The sequence below is a fragment of the Podarcis melisellensis genome, assembly GCF_964234715.1.
Source record: "Podarcis melisellensis genome assembly, chromosome: 13".
In the NCBI taxonomy this organism is placed as follows: Eukaryota; Metazoa; Chordata; class Lepidosauria; order Squamata; family Lacertidae; genus Podarcis; species Podarcis melisellensis.
Window position 1 is genome coordinate 14,627,024 of NC_138545.1, and position 24,962 is coordinate 14,651,985.

Consider the following 24,962-nt stretch of genomic DNA (forward strand, 5'->3'; position numbering starts at 1 on the left):
CATCTGTATCTTCATGCATATTACTGATCCGACGGTAAACCCCTCTTTTATGGAAAATGATATAGAAGGATCCAAAGGCTGAGAGGTAGTGGTCCCCTCCGCGGCAGTTGGGATGGAGGCTGTATACTACAGCACCTAAGTCTTTATTCATGTTGCTGACACGGCGATAGTTGTCTCCTTTGATGATGTAGAATAGGTCATCCTCATGGGCTAAGTAGTGATCTCCTCCTGTGCAGGAACTGTGCAGGCTAAACACTTCAAGGTCTTTGCCCTCATGGAAATTGGTGGACCTCATGTAGCAGCCCAGGTCTGAGCGGACAATGTAGTAATATTTATCTACCCCACAGAAATCAACCCCTGGGGCTTTGTTCTTAGGGACTATCTCTGGCATGGTGCTTGATTCTAGGAAAAGAAAGCAATGTATTCAGTTAGATCAGAAGATTTCACAAATTGATCATTCATTTACTCTATTTACTTATTTTATTATTTATGACAATGAAATAATTAACAGAATTTGCTGACGTCTTGGAGAACTGTCTCAATGCTTTAACACAATATACCTTCCAGTGCCAAATATAATTCCAAAGGTAAATGATTACTAATTAATTGTGAGGTGCTTTAAAGACGAAGCAAACACCTTCTCCTTGTCAAGACATATTTCTCTATCTATTTCTCTCTCCATTTGATAGGAGACCCACCCATCCCTTCTAAGGAATATAAATTGTGTTTGACAGGCTGGCCAGTTTTAAAAGTAGTTTGCCTTGTGATTTTAGGGAATGGCTCTTTAGGAAATGAAAGATCCAGATTTTGCTGGAAATCAATGCTTTTTTGAAGGCTCAGTGTGGCTAAAACACCGACATCCATCACTGCTGTGCTTGTTCACAAAGAGAAGCTCTTTGCACCTCTCCCTTGTTCAGAACATATTAAAGAGTGGGCCTTCAATACTCAAGCCCCATTAAAAGGAGAGGCTGAGACAGTGCATTTTGTTTTTTGTTTTGTTTTGTTTTGTTTAATAATATTTTATTAATTTTACAATCCAAATTTTAAGAACATAACACACATTTTTTCACATACATTCTTTTTTGGACTTCCCTCAGCTCTTCTGACAATCCTCCGTTTTGATTCTTTTTTACGCATTTCCTAATTTTATATTGTCTTATAATGATAACCTTCCTCCTCCCTACTCCCCTTTTTACAATATTTTTAATATTAATTCTTCACAGAGCCTCTTGCAAACCAACAAACGTTATTTCTTCACCGCATCTACTTTTCAAATAATCTACAAATTTACTCCAGTCCTCGGTGAACCTATGGTTCCATCAGTTTCGGATCTTTCCTGTTAATTTGTCGAGTTCTGCATAGTCCATTAATTTCATTCTCCATTCTTCCATCATTGGTATCTCTTCTTGTTTCCATTTTTGGGCCAATAATGTCCTTGCAGCTGTTACCGCATATAAAAAAAGCTTACGTTCTTTTCTATTTATTTCACTTCCAACCATGCCTAACAGAAATGCCTCTGGTTTCTTTACAAATGTATATTTCAACTTTTTTTTTCAATTCATTATATATGATTTCCCAGAAGCATTTCACCTTTTTACACTCCCACCACATATGATAAAATGTTCCCTCTTTTTCTTTACATTTCCAACATTTGTTACACACTTTGTACAGAGCCAGTGGATTTTGAGGGGATATTTACTGAGGCCTTTTGTGGGCACCATACGAGGGCAGCCAGGCACTCATGAGTGCCATGCTGGTAACTGCTGTTCTAATTAATTCCTATTTCAGCTGTCCTGGGAAGAGACTGCCTAATAGCTCAGAATATCTTGGAAAGAAGAGCAAAATTCAGATCTGAAGCTGTTTATCTCATTGTGTGCATAAACTGACACCACCCTGTCACCATACAGCACTGGAAGGGACAGATAAACTTGTGTGCATGAACCAACACCACCCATTCTCCCATACAGCACTGGAAGGGGCAGATAAACTTACTTGCCTACCCTCAACCTCAGTACAGCAACTACAGCAATAGTACTATAGTGCCAGACTGTTGAGCTTCAGAGCTAGGAGAGGATGGAAGGACACATCTATGGGGGCTGTGGGGGAAGAGAAGAGATTTCCCAATTCTTTACTTGTATTTTCTTGTGGCATCTGATTTGTTCCTTCTAACAGCAACGTGTCCAGGAGGTGCAGATTGTTAAGACTAGATGAGCATCCCTGCTTGGGATTGCCATGCTGTAAGATCTGCACCCCCTCCATGCAGACTGAAGGTTTAAATATGTGTATAAATCATATTTCTTAAAGATACGGCAGTCTCTACCATGTATTCAATTCTCCAAAGGAGCACTGGGTGAGTCCCTGGAACACCTTGGGATCTTGCTACAGCTTGGCAGAGGAAAGTGTTCGTGAATATGCATGAATGTCATTTTTAAATTCAAACTCAGCTGCTGGAATACGTGGTTTGTTTTAGTAGAATGGTTGTTGTATTATTAAAAGGAACTTCATTTAACTTGTACTGTTATTGCTTAAATAAAAACCTTAGAGTGAGGTATAGATCCTGTGTTCTTGGGTCTCTTCCTCACTCTGCACAAGAAGGGCTGGTAGTCTGATCAGCCACTAAACTCCACCATTTGGGTGTTTTTGATTCAGGAATATAAAAATAGGGGCATAACAGAAGTTTGTAAGATTATGTGTGACACTAAAGAAGTGGCTATTCCTCCCTCCCTCTTCTGGTGCCATAACTCTAGAGCTCAAGAGGTCCTATTAAAATAGCCTGACAGCAGAGTCAGTGGATAGGCAAAAGAACATATATTTCCACACAATGAAAAACTCCCTCTTGAAATAAATTATCACAAAGCATTGAGATAGCCATTGTCTCCTGGTGACTATATGCAGCCGTACACCTTGCTATTCAAGAAACATTCAGTTTGTCTAGGACTGCATTCTGAAAGAGATCTGGAGGTTGGGATGGATGTATCTAATATAAGTTATACTTTATAAACTATTTACAAAAGAAATGTTCCAGGGAGCTCCGGCTTCTCTGTTGCTGAATCCTTCCCCTACCCAGAGGCCCCTTCCAGTCCCATCTGCGTTCTCAAAGATACCCATGTGCCCCTTCCAAACCCAAGATGTTGCATATGAGTTCAGAATCTGGTGGGAATGGGGATTCTGCCTCTGGATCACATCATGATCTCATCCTGCAAGGTGTTTCATGACATTTAGAGGAGACTGAGCAAATGAAGGGAGTTCTGGTTGCTGGACGGACCAGAGATACCAATCCCTAAAGCCTTTGGGAAGCCAGTGGTGAACAAAGAAGAACAGGCACCCAGGGTAGGGGGGCAGGGCAAACCACCCATCGGCGCAAGCGCACGTGCCGCTACGTACCACGTGTGCGCCGCTATGTACCATGCATGCATGCGCATCCTATGTATGGCAGCGGGATCCTCTGCTCGCAGCTGCAGCGGAGTCAGTGGGATCCTTCGCTCGCAGCAGCAGCAGTGGTGGTGGAGGGTTAGGGTACACTGTATGGCGCTTGATCGCCGCCACACATGCATCACTGGTTGGTTTGCCGATGGCACTGCTCGAGCGCTGTACGGACGGTGGAGGAGAGTGCAGCCACGAACAGAGGATCCTCCACACGTGTCTGCGGCAGCACAATGATGGTGCGCACCCGGGGCGGCAGGGCGATCTCCCTGAGGTGTGCCTTCTTGTCACACCTCCTCAGAGATGGCACCCGGGGGGCCCGACCCCTTCCTCCGCCACTGGGGAAGGCCCCATCTCACTTCAATATCACACATGGAATATCATTGGCACTCAATAATTATAAAGAAGTAGTTAGACTACAGGTCCACAAAGAAGCAGCCCCTGGAACTTCCTGGGATTTTGCTTCAGCTGTGCAGAGAGAGATTCTGCTTGAGTATGCATTAATGTCATTTTTAGATTCAAGGTCTGTTGCTGGAATACATGGTCTGTTTTAGTAGACTGGTTGTTGGATTATTAAAAGAAACTTCCTTTAACTTGTACTGTTATTGCTGAAATAAAAACCGGCCCCCCATTTAGGAAGCTAGACTAAAGGATTCCGCCCAAGGCCTGAAACCACCAAAGTTGTGACGTTTTACTAAAGAAAGGCAAAACCTGCCAATGCAGGAAAATTCCTTTCCGGTCCTTCAACAGCGCCTTTGTACCTGTAGAGAAGAGGTCAACCTGCAAAAGGAGGCTTAACTGAGGGAGGGCAGGGTGGGAGAAGTTCTGGAGCCAACTGACACTGCTTTGAAGGTAAGATTCACCTTCTGTTCTGTGGGCAGTCCCTCCCCCTACCTGGCTGATCCTCTGGCGACGCCCCCCCAGGTGGGATTGGGCGATTGGCTGAAGTAGGCGGAGACCTCCAGGTATCCAGCCTGGGGAGGGCGAAGCCAGCCCCTACTACCGGGAGACGCACTGGGATGGGGGGGGGCTGTGTGTGACCACGCAATAGGCGCCCCCAGCCCCAGTTGTTGTGGGAGCGGTCACTGTATTATCTAAGTGACAGAAACTGATTTGAACATTTTGCCATCTCTTCTGGAAACCTGAATATTTATCTACCTGAAGTGAAACAACTGATGTTTAGTAACTGAAGTTTAAGAAGGGTTGTGCCTAAAGTGTTATGTTTAAACCTGAGACATCTTATAGTTAAAGTAAATAAGTTAAATTCTACCTGAAAGAACTCGTTTCCCGACCCACTTTGTGTCATAAACTTCCTTTGCTTAATAAAACTTTTCTTGTTTGTTTGAGCAACTCCTGTCTGGGACTCTAAATCATTTTTACCTCACAAAAGTCCCCCACTAAATAATCTGAGGTAAATTGTAGAAATTCGTGTAACTGGTGTACCTTGAGGTGGTCACACTATATTGAGGGCTGGCCCAACGTGAGGTTGAGAAAGTGCTGTTGCGCCGTCGCTCACTGCTGGTGGTTGTTTTTCTTTTCTGAGAGAGATACGTTAAATTCTTGAGGTTTTAAATTTTGGAAGTTAAAGTCATGTTTTAAATTGTGTATATGGTACATTTTATTGTCAAAGACAACCTGAGACCTATGATGTGGAAAGTGGGATATTATTTCTTAAAATAAATAAATAAAAGGAATGGATAAAGATTGCATCCATTCAAAGATTCTGAAGCCTGGAGAAAAATGTATTTGCCTGGCATTCAAAAGCTAATAGCATCAATGGTGGGCAAGCCTGATGAGGGAGAGCACTACACAACCAGGGGCTACCACTGGCAAGGCCTCTTCTTTTGCTGCCCCCTTGGCACCTCTGTTGGAGGGGGCACACAGACAAGGGCTTGAAGGGATCACTGCAGAGCTCAGGTAGGTCTTTATGGGAAGAGGAGTTCCTTGAGGTACTGAGATTCTGAACCACATAAGACAAAACCAGCATTTGAATTAGGGCTAGTAATCAAATAGCAACCAGCGTAAAGAGAAATGTTCCTTCTTGTGCCTCTAGGACAGTGAGGGGGCAGGGCTAAAAGAGCTATTGCTGTTAAGAATAAGAGCACATTCACCTTAGGCAGCCTCCCACGACCAGCATATCATTGGTGAGTGACCCAAAGTGCCTGTGGTCACCTCACACTCTCATGCCTGTGAACACAGGACACATGCATAAATCTCTCTGACCACCTGAACACTGTGTCTGATCTTTAGATTTGTTTTGCTGCTGCCGAATTAGTGGGATCTTGGGTTGGGAAGGGGACATAAAAAGTTGCTGAGGGGGGCTGGATCAGGGCCCTGGACCCTCCCCTCTCCTAGGCCAACCCTCAAATCTTCTGGAAAAGGAAGAAGGTATTTGTGTCTTCTGGAAAATATATGTTGAAAATCATTTTGTACACAAGTGTGAAAATTGCACGGAACACATTTTAAAACTATTGATTCTTAATTTATTTGATTTGTATAACAACAGTGGGACAGGTTGCAGAGTTCATCAAATACAAAGCAAAATGAAGGAACAAATTTAGCAAAGGGATTTATAGCTTATAAATAGTAGCTCATCCGGAAGTCATTCAGCCTGGGTCACCTGCATTGTGCACAAACTAGGACAGGGGTAGGCAAACTAAGGCCCGGGGGCCGGATCTGGCCCAATCGCCTTCTCAATCCGGCCGGCGGACAGTCCGGGAATCAGCGTGTTTTTACAAGGATAGAATGTGTCCTTTTATTTAAAATGCATCTCTGGGTTATTTCTGGGGCATAGGAATTCGTTCACCACCCCCCAATATAGCCCTGCCCACCACATGGTCTGAGGGACGGTGGACCACCCCATGGCTGAAAAAGGTTGCTGACCCCTGAACTAGGATATGCTTTTCTAGCTGTAGCCTAAGGAGTTTTTCATAAACTTGGACAAGTGTATCTATGTAGCCTATCAAGATGTATATGTCTATATGAGAGTATATAATATGTCTAATAATCATTAATCTCACTTGGTCTTTAGCTTTTGCATCTCTATATACCACTCAGCGACATAGCTGTCAACGTTTCCCTTTTCTTGCGAGGAATCCTATTCGGAATAAGGGAAAGGTTGACAACTATGCTCAGCGATTTCCCCCTTAGCTCAGGAGAGCTCTATATTTTCTAAATATAGTAATCAATAGTAATCAATCATATTTTACAATAGAGAGGGTGCCTTTTGGCCTAACACTTTTCTTTTCACTTATTGGAAGGTGGCAAAGGAATATCTGTAGGTGGAGTAGAATCACTCGTAAATTTCATATCACGGCAGAACAAGACCGCTTCCTTGCCCAAACCCAGCTGGTATTGCCATATGTACATCTTCTGATTGGGCTGCACGGTTACACTAATAGCTTCTTCGATCTCAGTGGCTTCATTCCAGTCTTCCTGCTCTGTGTTGACCCTCTTCCCACCATACTCAGCAGTGAGAGAGAACTGATACTTGGCAATGGCTTCAGTGAGCGCACCTGACTGATATGAGGCAGTCATGGAAACCTTCCAGTTGTGCTCCACACTGCTCATCTTCTGCTTGTTGTATCCCACTTTCTTGGTGATCTTCTTATTCCATACAATGGGAGTGCTGGACTCATTGGAGATGGTCTTGATAGGTTCCCATCTACCATAAGCTGACCCATGGGTAATAGCCATTCCTCCAGGGAGCATGCTCACAACATCACTATGGAAGGAGTATGTTTCAGCATCCACATTTTCGTGGAAGTTGGTGCATCTATAGTACTGGACCCCCCATTCATCATGGGGCTTTACAAAGTAATAGTAATTCTTGATGCCCCAGTAATAGAGATTATCCTTGCAAGCTGGGTCAAGTGTGTATTCAACTGCATCTGTATCTTCATGCATATTACTGATCCGACGGTAAACCCCTCTTTTATGGAAAATGATATAGAAGGATCCAAAGGCTGAGAGGTAGTGGTCCCCTCCGCGGCAGTTGGGATGGAGGCTGTATACTACAGCACCTAAGTCTTTATTCATGTTGCTGACACGGCGATAGTTGTCTCCTTTGATGATGTAGAATAGGTCATCCTCATGGGCTAAGTAGTGATCTCCTCCTGTGCAGGAACTGTGCAGGCTAAACACTTCAAGGTCTTTGCCCTCATGGAAATTGGTGGACCTCATGTAGGGGCCCAGGTCTGAGCGGACAATGTAGTAATATTTATCTACCCCACAGAAATCAACCCCTGGGGCTTTGTTCTTAGGGACTATCTCTGGCATGGTGCTTGATTCTAGGAAAAGAAAGCAATGTATTCAGTTAGATCAGAAGATTTCACAAATTGATCATTCATTTACTCTATTTACTTATTTTATTATTTATGACAATGAAATAATTAACAGAATTTGCTGACGTCTTGGAGAACTGTCTCAATGCTTTAACACAATATACCTTCCAGTGCCAAATATAATTCCAAAGGTAAATGATTACTAATTAATTGTGAGGTGCTTTAAAGACGAAGCAAACACCTTCTCCTTGTCAAGACATATTTCTCTATCTATTTCTCTCTCCATTTGATAGGAGACCCACCCATCCCTTCTAAGGAATATAAATTGTGTTTGACAGGCTGGCCAGTTTTAAAAGTAGTTTGCCTTGTGATTTTAGGGAATGGCTCTTTAGGAAATGAAAGATCCAGATTTTGCTGGAAATCAATGCTTTTTTGAAGGCTCAGTGTGGCTAAAACACCGACATCCATCACTGCTGTGCTTGTTCACAAAGAGAAGCTCTTTGCACCTCTCCCTTGTTCAGAACATATTAAAGAGTGGGCCTTCAATACTCAAGCCCCATTAAAAGGAGAGGCTGAGACAGTGCATTTTGTTTTTTGTTTTGTTTTGTTTTGTTTAATAATATTTTATTAATTTTACAATCCAAATTTTAAGAACATAACACACATTTTTTCACATACATTCTTTTTTGGACTTCCCTCAGCTCTTCTGACAATCCTCCGTTTTGATTCTTTTTTACGCATTTCCTAATTTTATATTGTCTTATAATGATAACCTTCCTCCTCCCTACTCCCCTTTTTACAATATTTTTAATATTAATTCTTCACAGAGCCTCTTGCAAACCAACAAACGTTATTTCTTCACCGCATCTACTTTTCAAATAATCTACAAATTTACTCCAGTCCTCGGTGAACCTATGGTTCCATCAGTTTCGGATCTTTCCTGTTAATTTGTCGAGTTCTGCATAGTCCATTAATTTCATTCTCCATTCTTCCATCATTGGTATCTCTTCTTGTTTCCATTTTTGGGCCAATAATGTCCTTGCAGCTGTTACCGCATATAAAAAAAGCTTACGTTCTTTTCTATTTATTTCACTTCCAACCATGCCTAACAGAAATGCCTCTGGTTTCTTTACAAATGTATATTTCAACTTTTTTTTTCAATTCATTATATATGATTTCCCAGAAGCATTTCACCTTTTTACACTCCCACCACATATGATAAAATGTTCCCTCTTTTTCTTTACATTTCCAACATTTGTTACACACTTTGTACAGAGCCAGTGGATTTTGAGGGGATATTTACTGAGGCCTTTTGTGGGCACCATACGAGGGCAGCCAGGCACTCATGAGTGCCATGCTGGTAACTGCTGTTCTAATTAATTCCTATTTCAGCTGTCCTGGGAAGAGACTGCCTAATAGCTCAGAATATCTTGGAAAGAAGAGCAAAATTCAGATCTGAAGCTGTTTATCTCATTGTGTGCATAAACTGACACCACCCTGTCACCATACAGCACTGGAAGGGACAGATAAACTTGTGTGCATGAACCAACACCACCCATTCTCCCATACAGCACTGGAAGGGGCAGATAAACTTACTTGCCTACCCTCAACCTCAGTACAGCAACTACAGCAATAGTACTATAGTGCCAGACTGTTGAGCTTCAGAGCTAGGAGAGGATGGAAGGACACATCTATGGGGGCTGTGGGGGAAGAGAAGAGATTTCCCAATTCTTTACTTGTATTTTCTTGTGGCATCTGATTTGTTCCTTCTAACAGCAACGTGTCCAGGAGGTGCAGATTGTTAAGACTAGATGAGCATCCCTGCTTGGGATTGCCATGCTGTAAGATCTGCACCCCCTCCATGCAGACTGAAGGTTTAAATATGTGTATAAATCATATTTCTTAAAGATACGGCAGTCTCTACCATGTATTCAATTCTCCAAAGGAGCACTGGGTGAGTCCCTGGAACACCTTGGGATCTTGCTACAGCTTGGCAGAGGAAAGTGTTCGTGAATATGCATGAATGTCATTTTTAAATTCAAACTCAGCTGCTGGAATACGTGGTTTGTTTTAGTAGAATGGTTGTTGTATTATTAAAAGGAACTTCATTTAACTTGTACTGTTATTGCTTAAATAAAAACCTTAGAGTGAGGTATAGATCCTGTGTTCTTGGGTCTCTTCCTCACTCTGCACAAGAAGGGCTGGTAGTCTGATCAGCCACTAAACTCCACCATTTGGGTGTTTTTGATTCAGGAATATAAAAATAGGGGCATAACAGAAGTTTGTAAGATTATGTGTGACACTAAAGAAGTGGCTATTCCTCCCTCCCTCTTCTGGTGCCATAACTCTAGAGCTCAAGAGGTCCTATTAAAATAGCCTGACAGCAGAGTCAGTGGATAGGCAAAAGAACATATATTTCCACACAATGAAAAACTCCCTCTTGAAATAAATTATCACAAAGCATTGAGATAGCCATTGTCTCCTGGTGACTATATGCAGCCGTACACCTTGCTATTCAAGAAACATTCAGTTTGTCTAGGACTGCATTCTGAAAGAGATCTGGAGGTTGGGATGGATGTATCTAATATAAGTTATACTTTATAAACTATTTACAAAAGAAATGTTCCAGGGAGCTCCGGCTTCTCTGTTGCTGAATCCTTCCCCTACCCAGAGGCCCCTTCCAGTCCCATCTGCGTTCTCAAAGATACCCATGTGCCCCTTCCAAACCCAAGATGTTGCATATGAGTTCAGAATCTGGTGGGAATGGGGATTCTGCCTCTGGATCACATCATGATCTCATCCTGCAAGGTGTTTCATGACATTTAGAGGAGACTGAGCAAATGAAGGGAGTTCTGGTTGCTGGACGGACCAGAGATACCAATCCCTAAAGCCTTTGGGAAGCCAGTGGTGAACAAAGAAGAACAGGCACCCAGGGTAGGGGGGCAGGGCAAACCACCCATCGGCGCAAGCGCACGTGCCGCTACGTACCACGTGTGCGCCGCTATGTACCATGCATGCATGCGCATCCTATGTATGGCAGCGGGATCCTCTGCTCGCAGCTGCAGCGGAGTCAGTGGGATCCTTCGCTCGCAGCAGCAGCAGTGGTGGTGGAGGGTTAGGGTACACTGTATGGCGCTTGATCGCCGCCACACATGCATCACTGGTTGGTTTGCCGATGGCACTGCTCGAGCGCTGTACGGACGGTGGAGGAGAGTGCAGCCACGAACAGAGGATCCTCCACACGTGTCTGCGGCAGCACAATGATGGTGCGCACCCGGGGCGGCAGGGCGATCTCCCTGAGGTGTGCCTTCTTGTCACACCTCCTCAGAGATGGCACCCGGGGGGCCCGACCCCTTCCTCCGCCACTGGGGAAGGCCCCATCTCACTTCAATATCACACATGGAATATCATTGGCACTCAATAATTATAAAGAAGTAGTTAGACTACAGGTCCACAAAGAAGCAGCCCCTGGAACTTCCTGGGATTTTGCTTCAGCTGTGCAGAGAGAGATTCTGCTTGAGTATGCATTAATGTCATTTTTAGATTCAAGGTCTGTTGCTGGAATACATGGTCTGTTTTAGTAGACTGGTTGTTGGATTATTAAAAGAAACTTCCTTTAACTTGTACTGTTATTGCTGAAATAAAAACCGGCCCCCCATTTAGGAAGCTAGACTAAAGGATTCCGCCCAAGGCCTGAAACCACCAAAGTTGTGACGTTTTACTAAAGAAAGGCAAAACCTGCCAATGCAGGAAAATTCCTTTCCGGTCCTTCAACAGCGCCTTTGTACCTGTAGAGAAGAGGTCAACCTGCAAAAGGAGGCTTAACTGAGGGAGGGCAGGGTGGGAGAAGTTCTGGAGCCAACTGACACTGCTTTGAAGGTAAGATTCACCTTCTGTTCTGTGGGCAGTCCCTCCCCCTACCTGGCTGATCCTCTGGCGACGCCCCCCCAGGTGGGATTGGGCGATTGGCTGAAGTAGGCGGAGACCTCCAGGTATCCAGCCTGGGGAGGGCGAAGCCAGCCCCTACTACCGGGAGACGCACTGGGATGGGGGGGGGGCTGTGTGTGACCACGCAATAGGCGCCCCCAGCCCCAGTTGTTGTGGGAGCGGTCACTGTATTATCTAAGTGACAGAAACTGATTTGAACATTTTGCCATCTCTTCTGGAAACCTGAATATTTATCTACCTGAAGTGAAACAACTGATGTTTAGTAACTGAAGTTTAAGAAGGGTTGTGCCTAAAGTGTTATGTTTAAACCTGAGACATCTTATAGTTAAAGTAAATAAGTTAAATTCTACCTGAAAGAACTCGTTTCCCGACCCACTTTGTGTCATAAACTTCCTTTGCTTAATAAAACTTTTCTTGTTTGTTTGAGCAACTCCTGTCTGGGACTCTAAATCATTTTTACCTCACAAAAGTCCCCCACTAAATAATCTGAGGTAAATTGTAGAAATTCGTGTAACTGGTGTACCTTGAGGTGGTCACACTATATTGAGGGCTGGCCCAACGTGAGGTTGAGAAAGTGCTGTTGCGCCGTCGCTCACTGCTGGTGGTTGTTTTTCTTTTCTGAGAGAGATACGTTAAATTCTTGAGGTTTTAAATTTTGGAAGTTAAAGTCATGTTTTAAATTGTGTATATGGTACATTTTATTGTCAAAGACAACCTGAGACCTATGATGTGGAAAGTGGGATATTATTTCTTAAAATAAATAAATAAAAGGAATGGATAAAGATTGCATCCATTCAAAGATTCTGAAGCCTGGAGAAAAATGTATTTGCCTGGCATTCAAAAGCTAATAGCATCAATGGTGGGCAAGCCTGATGAGGGAGAGCACTACACAACCAGGGGCTACCACTGGCAAGGCCTCTTCTTTTGCTGCCCCCTTGGCACCTCTGTTGGAGGGGGCACACAGACAAGGGCTTGAAGGGATCACTGCAGAGCTCAGGTAGGTCTTTATGGGAAGAGGAGTTCCTTGAGGTACTGAGATTCTGAACCACATAAGACAAAACCAGCATTTGAATTAGGGCTAGTAATCAAATAGCAACCAGCGTAAAGAGAAATGTTCCTTCTTGTGCCTCTAGGACAGTGAGGGGGCAGGGCTAAAAGAGCTATTGCTGTTAAGAATAAGAGCACATTCACCTTAGGCAGCCTCCCACGACCAGCATATCATTGGTGAGTGACCCAAAGTGCCTGTGGTCACCTCACACTCTCATGCCTGTGAACACAGGACACATGCATAAATCTCTCTGACCACCTGAACACTGTGTCTGATCTTTAGATTTGTTTTGCTGCTGCCGAATTAGTGGGATCTTGGGTTGGGAAGGGGACATAAAAAGTTGCTGAGGGGGGCTGGATCAGGGCCCTGGACCCTCCCCTCTCCTAGGCCAACCCTCAAATCTTCTGGAAAAGGAAGAAGGTATTTGTGTCTTCTGGAAAATATATGTTGAAAATCATTTTGTACACAAGTGTGAAAATTGCACGGAACACATTTTAAAACTATTGATTCTTAATTTATTTGATTTGTATAACAACAGTGGGACAGGTTGCAGAGTTCATCAAATACAAAGCAAAATGAAGGAACAAATTTAGCAAAGGGATTTATAGCTTATAAATAGTAGCTCATCCGGAAGTCATTCAGCCTGGGTCACCTGCATTGTGCACAAACTAGGACAGGGGTAGGCAAACTAAGGCCCGGGGGCCGGATCTGGCCCAATCGCCTTCTCAATCCGGCCGGCGGACAGTCCGGGAATCAGCGTGTTTTTACAAGGATAGAATGTGTCCTTTTATTTAAAATGCATCTCTGGGTTATTTCTGGGGCATAGGAATTCGTTCACCACCCCCCAATATAGCCCTGCCCACCACATGGTCTGAGGGACGGTGGACCACCCCATGGCTGAAAAAGGTTGCTGACCCCTGAACTAGGATATGCTTTTCTAGCTGTAGCCTAAGGAGTTTTTCATAAACTTGGACAAGTGTATCTATGTAGCCTATCAAGATGTATATGTCTATATGAGAGTATATAATATGTCTAATAATCATTAATCTCACTTGGTCTTTAGCTTTTGCATCTCTATATACCACTCAGCGACATAGCTGTCAACGTTTCCCTTTTCTTGCGAGGAATCCTATTCGGAATAAGGGAAAGGTTGACAACTATGCTCAGCGATTTCCCCCTTAGCTCAGGAGAGCTCTATATTTTCTAAATATAGTAATCAATAGTAATCAATCATATTTTACAATAGAGAGGGTGCCTTTTGGCCTAACACTTTTCTTTTCACTTATTGGAAGGTGGCAAAGGAATATCTGTAGGTGGAGTAGAATCACTCGTAAATTTCATATCACGGCAGAACAAGACCGCTTCCTTGCCCAAACCCAGCTGGTATTGCCATATGTACATCTTCTGATTGGGCTGCACGGTTACACTAATAGCTTCTTCGATCTCAGTGGCTTCATTCCAGTCTTCCTGCTCTGTGTTGACCCTCTTCCCACCATACTCAGCAGTGAGAGAGAACTGATACTTGGCAATGGCTTCAGTGAGCGCACCTGACTGATATGAGGCAGTCATGGAAACCTTCCAGTTGTGCTCCACACTGCTCATCTTCTGCTTGTTGTATCCCACTTTCTTGGTGATCTTCTTATTCCATACAATGGGAGTGCTGGACTCATTGGAGATGGTCTTGATAGGTTCCCATCTACCATAAGCTGACCCATGGGTAATAGCCATTCCTCCAGGGAGCATGCTCACAACATCACTATGGAAGGAGTATGTTTCAGCATCCACATTTTCGTGGAAGTTGGTGCATCTATAGTACTGGACCCCCCATTCATCATGGGGCTTTACAAAGTAATAGTAATTCTTGATGCCCCAGTAATAGAGATTATCCTTGCAAGCTGGGTCAAGTGTGTATTCAACTGCATCTGTATCTTCATGCATATTACTGATCCGACGGTAAACCCCTCTTTTATGGAAAATGATATAGAAGGATCCAAAGGCTGAGAGGTAGTGGTCCCCTCCGCGGCAGTTGGGATGGAGGCTGTATACTACAGCACCTAAGTCTTTATTCATGTTGCTGACACGGCGATAGTTGTCTCCTTTGATGATGTAGAATAGGTCATCCTCATGGGCTAAGTAGTGATCTCCTCCTGTGCAGGAACTGTGCAGGCTAAACACTTCAAGGTCTTTGCCCTCATGGAAATTGGTGGACCTCATGTAGGGGCCCAGGTCTGAGCGGACAATGTAGTAATATTTATCTACCCCACAGAAATCAACCCCTGGGGCTTTGTTCTTAGGGACTATCTCTGGCATGGTGCTTGATTCTAGGAAAAGAAAGCAATGTATTCAGTTAGATCAGAAGATTTCACAAATTGATCATTCATTTACTCTATTTACTTATTTTATTATTTATGACAATGAAATAATTAACAGAATTTGCTGACGTCTTGGAGAACTGTCTCAATGCTTTAACACAATATACCTTCCAGTGCCAAATATAATTCCAAAGGTAAATGATTACTAATTAATTGTGAGGTGCTTTAAAGACGAAGCAAACACCTTCTCCTTGTCAAGACATATTTCTCTATCTATTTCTCTCTCCATTTGATAGGAGACCCACCCATCCCTTCTAAGGAATATAAATTGTGTTTGACAGGCTGGCCAGTTTTAAAAGTAGTTTGCCTTGTGATTTTAGGGAATGGCTCTTTAGGAAATGAAAGATCCAGATTTTGCTGGAAATCAATGCTTTTTTGAAGGCTCAGTGTGGCTAAAACACCGACATCCATCACTGCTGTGCTTGTTCACAAAGAGAAGCTCTTTGCACCTCTCCCTTGTTCAGAACATATTAAAGAGTGGGCCTTCAATACTCAAGCCCCATTAAAAGGAGAGGCTGAGACAGTGCATTTTGTTTTTTGTTTTGTTTTGTTTTGTTTAATAATATTTTATTAATTTTACAATCCAAATTTTAAGAACATAACACACATTTTTTCACATACATTCTTTTTTGGACTTCCCTCAGCTCTTCTGACAATCCTCCGTTTTGATTCTTTTTTACGCATTTCCTAATTTTATATTGTCTTATAATGATAACCTTCCTCCTCCCTACTCCCCTTTTTACAATATTTTTAATATTAATTCTTCACAGAGCCTCTTGCAAACCAACAAACGTTATTTCTTCACCGCATCTACTTTTCAAATAATCTACAAATTTACTCCAGTCCTCGGTGAACCTATGGTTCCATCAGTTTCGGATCTTTCCTGTTAATTTGTCGAGTTCTGCATAGTCCATTAATTTCATTCTCCATTCTTCCATCATTGGTATCTCTTCTTGTTTCCATTTTTGGGCCAATAATGTCCTTGCAGCTGTTACCGCATATAAAAAAAGCTTACGTTCTTTTCTATTTATTTCACTTCCAACCATGCCTAACAGAAATGCCTCTGGTTTCTTTACAAATGTATATTTCAACTTTTTTTTTCAATTCATTATATATGATTTCCCAGAAGCATTTCACCTTTTTACACTCCCACCACATATGATAAAATGTTCCCTCTTTTTCTTTACATTTCCAACATTTGTTACACACTTTGTACAGAGCCAGTGGATTTTGAGGGGATATTTACTGAGGCCTTTTGTGGGCACCATACGAGGGCAGCCAGGCACTCATGAGTGCCATGCTGGTAACTGCTGTTCTAATTAATTCCTATTTCAGCTGTCCTGGGAAGAGACTGCCTAATAGCTCAGAATATCTTGGAAAGAAGAGCAAAATTCAGATCTGAAGCTGTTTATCTCATTGTGTGCATAAACTGACACCACCCTGTCACCATACAGCACTGGAAGGGACAGATAAACTTGTGTGCATGAACCAACACCACCCATTCTCCCATACAGCACTGGAAGGGGCAGATAAACTTACTTGCCTACCCTCAACCTCAGTACAGCAACTACAGCAATAGTACTATAGTGCCAGACTGTTGAGCTTCAGAGCTAGGAGAGGATGGAAGGACACATCTATGGGGGCTGTGGGGGAAGAGAAGAGATTTCCCAATTCTTTACTCGTATTTTCTTGTGGCATCTGATTTGTTCCTTCTAACAGCAACGTGTCCAGGAGGTGCAGATTGTTAAGACTAGATGAGCATCCCTGCTTGGGATTGCCATGCTGTAAGATCTGCACCCCCTCCATGCAGACTGAAGGTTTAAATATGTGTATAAATCATATTTCTTAAAGATACGGCAGTCTCTACCATGTCTTCAATTCTCCAAAGGAGCACTGGGTGAGTCCCTGGAACACCTTGGGATCTTGCTACAGCTTGGCAGAGGAAAGTGTTCGTGAATATGCATGAATGTCATTTTTAAATTCAAACTCAGCTGCTGGAATACGTGGTTTGTTTTAGTAGAATGGTTGTTGTATTATTAAAAGGAACTTCATTTAACTTGTACTGTTATTGCTTAAATAAAAACCTTACAGTGAGGTATAGATCCTGTGTTCTTGGGTCTCTTCCTCACTCTGCACAAGAAGGGCTGGTAGTCTGATCAGCCACTAAACTCCACCATTTGGGTGTTTTTGATTCAGGAATATAAAAATAGGGGCATAACAGAAGTTTGTAAGATTATGTGTGACACTAAAGAAGTGGCTATTCCTCCCTCCCTCTTCTGGTGCCATAACTCTAGAGCTCAAGAGGTCCTATTAAAATAGCCTGACAGCAGAGTCAGTGGATAGGCAAAAGAACATATATTTCCACACAATGAAAAACTCCCTCTTGAAATAAATTATCACAAAGCATTGAGATAGCCATTGTCTCCTGGTGACTATATGCAGCCGTACACCTTGCTATTCAAGAAACATTCAGTTTGTCTAGGACTGCATTCTGAAAGAGATCTGGAGGTTGGGATGGATGTATCTAATATAAGTTATACTTTATAAACTATTTACAAAAGAAATGTTCCAGGGAGCTCCGGCTTCTCTGTTGCTGAATCCTTCCCCTACCCAGAGGCTCCTTCCAGTCCCATCTGCGTTCTCAAAGATACCCATGGGCCCCTTCCAAACCCAAGATGTTGCATATGAGTTCAGAATCTGGTAGGAATGGGGATGTGGAAAGTGGGATATTATTTCTTAAAATAAATAAATAAAAGGAATGGATAAAGATTGCATCCATTCAAAGATTCTGAAGCCTGGAGAAAAATGTATTTGCCTGGCATTCAAAAGCTAATAGCATCAATGGTGGGCAAGCCTGATGAGGGAGAGCACTACACAACCAGGGGCTACCACTGGCAAGGCCTCTTCTTTTGCTGCCCCCTTGGCACCTCTGTTGGAGGGGGCGCACAGAGAAGGGCTTGAAGGGATCACTGCAGAGCTCAGGTAGGTCTTTATGGGAAGAGGAGTTCCTTGAGGTACTGAGATTCTGAACCACATAAGACAAAACCAGCATTTGAATTAGGGCTAGTAATCAAATAGCAACCAGCGTAAAGAGAAATGTTCCTTCTTGTGCCTCTAGGACAGTGAGGGGGCAGGGCTAAAAGAGCTATTGCTTTTAACAATAAGAGCACATTCACCTTAGGCAGCCTCCCACGACCAGCATGTCATTGGTGAGTGACCCAAAGTGCCTGTGGTCACCTCACACTCTCATGCCTGTGAACACAGGACACATGCATAAATCTCTCTGACCACCTGAACACTGTGTCTGATCTTTAGATTTGTTTTGCTGCTGCCGAATTAGTGGGATCTTGGGTTGGGAAGGGGACATAAAAAGTTGCTGAGGGGGGGCTGGATCAGGGCCCTGGACCCTCCCCTCTCCTAGGCCAACCCTCAAATCTTCTGGAAAAGGAAGAAGGTATTTGTGTCTTCTGGAAAATATATGTTGAAAATCATTTTGTACACAAGTGTGAAAATTGCACGGAACACATTTTAAAACTATTGATTCTTAATTTATTTGATTTGTATAACAACAGTGGGACAGGTTGCAGAGTTCAGCAAATACAAAGCAAAATGAAGGAACAAATTTAGCAAAGGGATTTATAGCTTATAAATAGTAGCTCATCCGGAAGTCATTCAGCCTGGGTCACCTGCATTGTGCACAAACTAGGACAGGGGTAGGCAAACTAAGGCCCGGGGGCCGGATCTGGCCCAATCGCCTTCTCAATCCAGCCGGCGGACGGTCCGGGAATCAGCGTGTTTTTACAAGGATAGAATGTGTCCTTTTATTTAAAATGCATCTCTGGGTTATTTCTGGGGCATAGGAATTCGTTCACCACCCCCCAATATAGCCCTGCCCACCACATGGTCTGAGGGACGGTGGACCACCCCATGGCTGAAAAAGGTTGCTGACCCCTGAACTAGGATATGCTTTTCTAGCTGTAGCCTAAGGAGTTTTGCATAAACTTGGACAAGTATATCTATGTAGCCTATCAAGATGTATATGTCTATATGAGAGTATATAATATGTCTAATAATCATTAATCTCACTTGGTCTTTAGCTTTTGCATCTCTATATACCACTCAGCGACATAGCTGTCAACGTTTCCCTTTTCTTGCGAGGAATCCTATTCGGAATAAGGGAAAGGTTGACAGCTATGCTCAGCGAATTCCCCCTTAGCTCAGGAGAGCTCTATATTTTCTAAATATAGTAATCAATAGTAATCAATCATATTTTATAATAGAGAGGGTGCCTTTTGGCCTAACACTTTTCTTTTCACTTATTGGAAGGTGGCAAAGGAATATCTGTAGGTGGAGTAGAATCACTCGTAAATTTCATATCACGGCAGAACAAGACCGCTTCCTTGCCCAAACCCAGCTGGTATTGCCATATGTACATCTTCTGATTGGGCTGCACGGTTACACTAATAGCTTCTTCGATCTCAGTGGCTTCATTCCAGTCTTCCTGCTCTGTGTTGACCCTCTTCCCACCATACTCAGCAGTGAGAGAGAACTGATACTTGGCAATGGCTTCAGTGAGCGCACCTGACTGATATGAGGCAGTCATGGATATGTTCCAGTTGTGCTCCACACTGCTCATCTTCTGCTTGTTGTATCCCACTTTCTTGGTGATCTTCTTATTCCATACAATGGGAGTGCTGGACTCATTGGAGATGGTCTTGATAGGTTCCCATCTACCATAAGCTGACCCATGGGTAATAGCCATTCCTCCAGGGAGCATGTTCACAACATCACTATGGAAGGAGTATGTTTCAGCATCCACATTTTCGTGGAAGTTGGTGCATCTATAGTACTGGACCCCCCATTCATCATGGGGCTTTACAAAGTAATAGTAATCCTTGATGCCCCAGTAATAGAGACCATCCTTGCAAGTTGGGTGAAGTGTGTATTCAACTGCATCTGTATCTTCATGCATATTAGAGATCCGACGGTAAACCCCTCTTTTATGGAAAATGATATAGAAGGATCCAAAGGCTGAGAGGTAATGGTCCCCTCCGCGGCAGTTGGGATGGAGGCTGTATACTACAGAACCTAAGTCTTTATTCATGTTGCTGACACGGCGATAGTTGTCTCCTTTGATGATGTAGAATAGGTCATCCTCATGGGCTAAGTAGTGATCTCCTCCCGTGCAGGAACTGTGCAGGCTAAACACTTCAAGGTCTTTGCCCTCATGGAAATTGGTGGACCTCATGTAGCAGCCCAGGTCTGAGCGGACAATGTAGTAATATTGGTATCTCTTCTTGTTTCCATTTTTGGGCCAATAATGTCCTTGCAGTTGTTACCGCATATAAAAAAAGCTTACGTTCTTTTCTATTTATTTCACTTCCAACCATGCCTAACAGAAATGCCTCTGGTTTCTTTACAAATGTATATTTCAACTTTTTTTTCAATTCATTATATATGACTTCCCAGAAGCATTTCACCTTTTTACACTCCCACCACATATGATAAAATGTTCCCTCTTTTTCTTTACATTTCCAACATTTGTTACACACTTTGTACAGAGCAAGTGGATTTTGAGGGGATATTTACTGAGGCCTTTTGTGGGCACCATACGAGGGCAGCCAGGCACTCATGAGTGCCATGCTGGTAACTGTTGTTCTAATTAATTCCTATCTCAGCTGTGATGGGAAGAGACTGCCTAATAGCTCAGAATATCTTGGAAAGAGGAGCAAAATTCAGATCTGAAGCTGCTTATCTCATTGTGTGCATAAACTGACACCACCCTGTCACCATACAGCACTGGAAGGGACAGATAAACTTGTGCATGAACCGACCACCCATTCTCCCATACAGCACTGGAAGGGGCAGATAAACTTACTTGCCTACCCTCAACCTCAGTACAGCAACTACAGCAATAGTACTATAGTGCCAGACTGTTGAGCTTCCGAGCTAGGAGAGGATGGAAGGACACATCTATGGGGGCTGTGGGGGAAGAGAAGAGATTTTCCAATTCTTTATTCCCCCTCGTATTTTCTTGTGGCGTCTGATTTGTTCCTTCTAACAGCAACGTGTCCAGGAGGTGCAGATTGTTAAGACTAGCTGAACATCCCTGCTTGGGATTGCCATGCTGTAAGATCTGCACCCCCTCCATGCAGACTGAAGGTTTAAATATGTGTATAAATCATATTTCTTAAAGATACGGCAGTCTCTACCATGTCTTCAATTCTCCAAAGGAGCACTGGGTGAGTCCCTGGAACACCTTGGGATCTTGCTACAGCTTGGCAGAGGAAAGTGTTCTTGAATATGTGTGAATGTCATTTTTAAATTCAAACTCAGCTGCTGGAATACGTGGTTTGTTTTAGTAGAATGGTTGTTGTATTATTAAAAGGAACTTCATTTAATTTGTACTGTTATTGCTTAAATAAAAACCTTAGAGTGAGGTATAGATCCTGTGTTCTTGGGTCTCTTCCTCACTCTGCACAAGAAGGGCTGGTAGTCTGATCAGCCACTAAACTCTGCCATTTGGGTGTTTTTGATTCAGGAATATAAAAAGATGGGCATAATAGAAGTTTATAAGATATTGCGTGACACTAAAGAAGTGGCTATTCCTCACTCCCTCTTCTGGTGCCATAACTCTAGAGCTCAAGAGGTCCTATTAAAATAGCCTGACAGCAGAGTTAGTGATAGGCAAAAGAATATACATTTCTACACAATGAAAAACTCCCTTATGAAATAAATTTTCACAAAGCATTGAGATAGCCATTGTCTCCTGGTGACTATATGTAGCCGTACACCTTGCTATTCAAGAAACACTCAGTTTGTATAGGATTGCACTCTGAAAGAGATCTGGAGGTTGGGATGGATGTATCTAATATAAGTTATACTTTATAAACTATTTACAAAAGAAATGTTCCAGGGAGCTCCGGCTTCCCTGTTGCTGAATCCTTCCCCTACCCAGAGGCCCCTTCCAGTCCCATCTGCGTTCTCAAAGATACCCATGTGCCCCTTCCAAACCCAAGATGTTGCATATGAGTTCAGAATCTGGTGGGAATGGGGATTCTGCCTCTGGATCACATCATGATCTCATCCTGCAAGGTGTTTCATGACATTTAGAGGAGACTGAGTAAATGAAGGGAGTTCTGGTTGCTGGACGGACCAGACATACCAATCCCTAAAGCCTTTGGGAAGCCAGTGGCAAAGAAAGGGGAACAGGCACCCAGGGCAGGGGGCGGGGCAAACTGCCCGTCGGCACATACGCACGTGCCGCTACGTACCACGTGTGCGCTGCTATGTACCATGCATGAGTGTGCACCATATGTGCAGCGGAGTCAGTGGAATCCTTCGCTCGCGGCTGCAGCGGTGGTTGAGGGTTAGGGTACACCGTATGGCGCTTGAGCGGCGCCGCACATGCGCCACTGGTCGGTTTGCCGACGGCACTGCTCGAGCGCTGTACGGACGGTGGAGGAGAGTGCAGCTGTGAGCAGAGGATCCTCCACACGTGTCTGCGGCAGCACAATGATGGTGCGCGCCCGGGGTGGCAGGGCGATCTCCCTGAGGTGTGCCTTCTTGTCACACCTCCTCAGAGATGGCACCCGGGGGCCCCGCTCCCTTCCTCTGCCACTGGGGAAGGCTCCATGTCACTTCAATATCACACAGGGAGTATCATTGGCACTCAATTATTATAAAGTAGTAGTTAGACTACAGGTCCACAAAGGAGCACCACCTGGAACCCCCTGGGATTTTGCTTCAGTTGTGCAGAGAGAGATTCTCCTTGAATATGCATTAATGTCATTTTTAGATTCAAGGTTTTTTGCTAGAATACATGGTCTGTTTTAGTTGACTGGTTGTTGGATTATTAAAAGGAACTTCATTTAACTTGTACTGTTATTGCTGAAATAAAAACCTTAGAGTTTATGATTATATCCTTTATAATTATAAAGAGGTAGTTAGACTACAGGTCCCCCAAAATACTCTCTCCCTTATGCCCCCAAATTCTAAAGTAGTTTCTCTCCGCTCCTTCCCAGTAACCCTCCAAGACTTACCGGTATTCGTGGTATTCAGACAGAAAGTTTTGTAGTAGGTGGCAGCTGCTTCTCTTGGTGGAGAATGAAGGAAATGTGTGAACACTTGCTGCTTAAATAGGATAGAAGAGGCTATGGGTTAATGAGAAACTATGCACCGCTCCTCCTACATCATTTTTCAGATGATAAGCAGAGACACAACCACAAGAAAACCCTCCCACTCCCCTTCTCAGAGTGCAGTCTTCCAGGAACAAAAATATAGCATCAGCGGAACTTAGAATATCTACCATTTTCCAATGTTGTGGTCAAACAAATGAATCGTTCCATAATAGTCCATGTGATCCTGGTGGACAGAAAGCATGTTCAGTGGATTGTGCATATTCCATAAAATCAAACCATTTCATAAGAAATGAATATCCCTTCCCCCTCGGTACAATGTTCTCCTTGTACTGCAGTTAGTTTTTCCATAAGGCTTAAACCCCAGGTCTGTAAAATCCATGCTTCAAAGAGATCCAAATTAAATGCTCTTCCTCTTCTCCCAAACCTTTGGCTAGTTAAACAATCTATAGCCTTTTAAAATGGGGTGGGTATTGTTTTGCTTGTTAGTATGTCATGTATTGTGGGACGCAGGTGGCACTGTGGGTAAAACCTCAGCGCCTAGGGCTTGCCGATCGCATGGTCGGCGGTTCGAATCCCCACGGCGGGGTGAGCTCCCGTCTTTTGGTCCCAGCTCCTGCCCACCTAGCAGTTCGAAAGCACCCCTAAGTGCAAGTAGATAAATAGGTACCGCTTTATAGCGGGAAGGTAAACGGCGTTTCTGTGTGCTGCGCTGGTGCTGGCTCGCCAGAGCAGCTTCGTCACACTGGCCACGTGACCCGGAAGTGTCTCTGGACAGCACTGGCCCTCAGCCTCTTAAGTGAGATGGGCGCTCAACCCTAGAGTCAGACACGACTGGCCCATATGGGCAGGGCTACCTTTACCTTTACCTTATGTCATGTATTCTTATGTTTTTATAAGGTGAACTGTCCTGTGATCTGAGGATGAAGGGTGATATAGAGTTTCAATAAATAATAACAATACCTGAATGCATTTTTACACATGTATGCTGTGGCCATATTGGGAATACGTAGTTCTCAACCCCTCATCTCACAAAGAGGATATTGGGAGACATAATGAAGTAATCTTGCAATTAATTGTATAACATTTGAATGGGTGTATGTACCAGTGATTTACAACTTTCAATGAATTTCATTAAGTGAATCCTGGGTAAGCACAGGAACCACTGGAGTCTCTCCCCATTTTGGGATTGGGATGTGCAGAACATAGTTTTGATCTAAGCTTCCATTGTCCAGGAAGATCCCCAATTCCGCTTTCTCCCCACAACACCTCTGTAAGTTAGGTTTCTCTGAGGCGCAAAGGAAAACCTGCTTCCTAAGGCTAATAAGCGGGAGTGTCTGTATGTTGATTTTCAATTACTTCATTATTATATAAGTACAAATCCTGATGTGCTTTCTAATTTTGCATCTCATGTTCTTTGGCCCCAGGAGGTAGTAATTGAAAAACGCCATAAATCTCAACCGGATGCAATAAAGCCAAACATAAAAATTTTAAGTGTTCGTCTACCCACAATGCAATAAGGAAATCTATCCTTCCCCAACTGAAAGAGGAACACAAAGACAGAACAGAGCTGTTCCACCCATGAGGCAAAGTGAGGTGACTGCCTCAGGCGGCAGGATGCACTGAGGCAGCAGCTGTCAACATTTCTTCCCTTCTAGTACCCTTGTCCCTGATGCAAGTCTTCCTTCACCCATTCTTACCTGGTGGAAATGGGGGAGCTATTTTGGGGGGCATCTTACATGCCAAAATG

At 43.5% G+C, this 24,962-nt stretch overlaps 1 protein-coding gene across 1 annotated transcript; it reads right to left on the reverse strand.

Annotated features, from left to right (window-relative positions):
* Positions 1-13,194: 13,194 nt before the first annotated feature.
* On the reverse strand, positions 13,195-23,261 carry LOC309353986 (uncharacterized protein). The gene is made up of 2 exons (XM_081883667.1): positions 23,117-23,261; positions 13,195-15,023 (listed from the first exon to the last, which is right to left on the reverse strand). The coding sequence occupies exon 2, from the start codon at positions 15,010-15,012 to the stop codon at positions 13,981-13,983; it is 1,032 nt and encodes a 343-aa protein (XP_081739793.1). The 5' UTR covers positions 15,013-15,023; positions 23,117-23,261; the 3' UTR covers positions 13,195-13,980.
* Positions 23,262-24,962: the final 1,701 nt, after the last annotated feature.